This window comes from Clupea harengus, chromosome 19, assembly GCF_900700415.2.
Source record: "Clupea harengus chromosome 19, Ch_v2.0.2, whole genome shotgun sequence".
Lineage (NCBI taxonomy): Eukaryota > Metazoa > Chordata > Actinopteri > Clupeiformes > Clupeidae > Clupea > Clupea harengus.
The window spans coordinates 22,422,470-22,424,622 of record NC_045170.1 but is presented as its reverse complement, the minus strand read 5'-3'; the positions used below and the strand labels follow the sequence as shown (position 1 = coordinate 22,424,622).

General features: G+C 41.3%; 1 protein-coding gene across 4 annotated transcripts in view; it reads right to left on the bottom strand.

The window, feature by feature from the left end:
• Positions 1-1,200: 1,200 nt before the first annotated feature.
• Positions 1,201-2,153, bottom strand: part of hivep3a (HIVEP zinc finger 3a) — a 37,005-nt gene continuing 36,052 nt past the window's right edge. For all 4 annotated transcript variants that reach the window (XM_031586246.2, XM_031586249.2, XM_031586247.1 and 1 more), the window contains one exon: positions 1,201-2,153. This exon is cut by the window's right edge and continues 298 nt beyond it. In XM_031586246.2, the coding sequence (XP_031442106.1) occupies positions 1,900-2,153 (254 nt within the window). In that variant the 3' untranslated portion in view covers positions 1,201-1,899.

Here is a 2,153-nt window from a genome sequence, read left to right as displayed (position 1 = left end):
TTGGGGCAGTTTTGGTGCTGTCTCGGTGTGGCAGTTCCCTGGAAGAGGCAGCGTTGCCCGTCTGAGAAGTTGTGTAACCTTTTCAGAGGTCAACAACCCAAGCCTAGACCCAGCCCAAAAGAAGGCCACACTTCTGGGAACTGAGTCCCAAGAGACTTACTCACAATTAGAGAGCGTTGGGCTCATTGCTGGGTAAACTTACGAGTGCTTACAGTAAAACAGAGATTACGCAGCGGATACCAGCAACACAAAGCATAAGCAGGAATAACTTACCAAAGTCATGGGTTCAGTTCCTTAGATGAACAACTACAGGAAATATGGGGGCTTATCCCCACACTGTAGATTGACTTGGATAATTCTGATAAATGACCAATTGTGAGACTCAGCCCTCCAATGTGTTTGGTTCTTGTTGCTCAGCTGACAGAGTCAAGTGCCAACAAGACCCAGGTCATGGGTATGATTTGCTGAGATGTGTATTTGACACAACACAAATCATGTAAAATCATTGCTGTGTGATATCATAAAAAGCTCACATTAATAACCAATTACTGTAACTATGTGCCTTTGCCTGGCGTGACCCGTTCCACACTAGAGCGTTGGGCCATGTGCAGCTTATTACTGCCCTCTATGGGTGAAAAATGGAAAATACTTTTGGAAGAGACATCCCATTTGTGTGCGTAATGACAATCTACAACATGTATCATAGTTAAAAATGTGTGTTCTTCTGATTGAAAGGGCTTATTGTATGATGCTGTATAGTAAAAGTCAAAGAAATGTTTTATTTAGGTGGCACTATATAAAGGAAATGAAAGCCAATAAAAGTTAAATGAAAAGCACGTTTCACAGACATTAACTGAATATTGGTGTGTTCTTTTTCTGGTAAAGCTTCAAGTGACTCAAATCAAATCAAAGGAGAAAAAAAAAAGAAATGAATAAAGCAATGTCCATGTATGTCTTTCACCACAAGGGGGTGTCACTGAGCTCTTTGGCAACACTAAGCCAGCTGTGCTTCTAAAATGAGCCGAAATGAGATTGCATTACCCTCTCTTATCTGCTCAATTACAGTAAATGTACTCAAACAGAGAGGCATGCCTCGGTTACTAATGCTCAGGTACATAAACATGATATTGATGAGAGAAATAATCTCCTCAGGGCTTTACAGAGGGCACAGAATTAAACAGAAACACAAACAGAACCCAAAACGCTGAGCACTGGCTTATTTTATCGAATAAAATGTGACATCACGCACAGAGTACCACCAGAAACACATTCGAGTACAACCATAAACATCCACAGTAATCTCAGTATGTATAAAGGAATATAAAATTATTACTTAATTCGTGTCTGTACCTCTTACCTTGTAATCTCTTGAAATAATGATCTCCCTCTGTTTCCGATCATATCAGCATGTAAGACTGCACCCACACAACTACAACAGACGACAAGAGCACCCATCGCGAAGCAGACTTCATTTCAAACAACTCTGTGTTTGGTCACATCATAAATACTAGCAGGAATTCAGGTGGATATCAAAAACAGCCTGACAAAACCCTGTATACATTAAGCATATATATATATATATATATATTATAATTCCAGCAGTTGAAAGTGAGAAATAGCAAAGAGGTACAAACACATGTGCAGCAATTACATATGCATGTAGTATACCATATAAAATCCATATAAAAACATATAAGTATATTTATATAACATTTGACATAGATGTATGTACAGTATGTATGTATACGCATATAAGGACAAGCTGCTGTAAGTGCTTTCGTAGGAATGGGGTCAGGAAGGTTGCACTTGTCCTCGGCCTCTTCAGAAGTCTTAGTACATTCTCTACGGCAGAGAAGCTGTGTTTCAAGTTTGATTTCTTGACTTTTGTTTTCAGATCTGTCATGTGCAGTTAAGGTGCTTGTCTGGGACAGTGTGTGTGTGTGTGTGTGTGTGCGTGTGTGTGTGTTGGGCTCTGGGCACGCAGCCAGGTGTTTGCATCGAGCTCTCGGGTCTCTGGAGCGCGTCCTCCTGGCTCTTCGAACACACGTTGTGACCTCCTTCTTTGTTTGGCGACGGTCCTGATTGGCCAGCTGTGGATTCCTCAGCATTTCGGTTCCTGTGATTGGACGAGCCGGCCACCACCATTGTTCTGG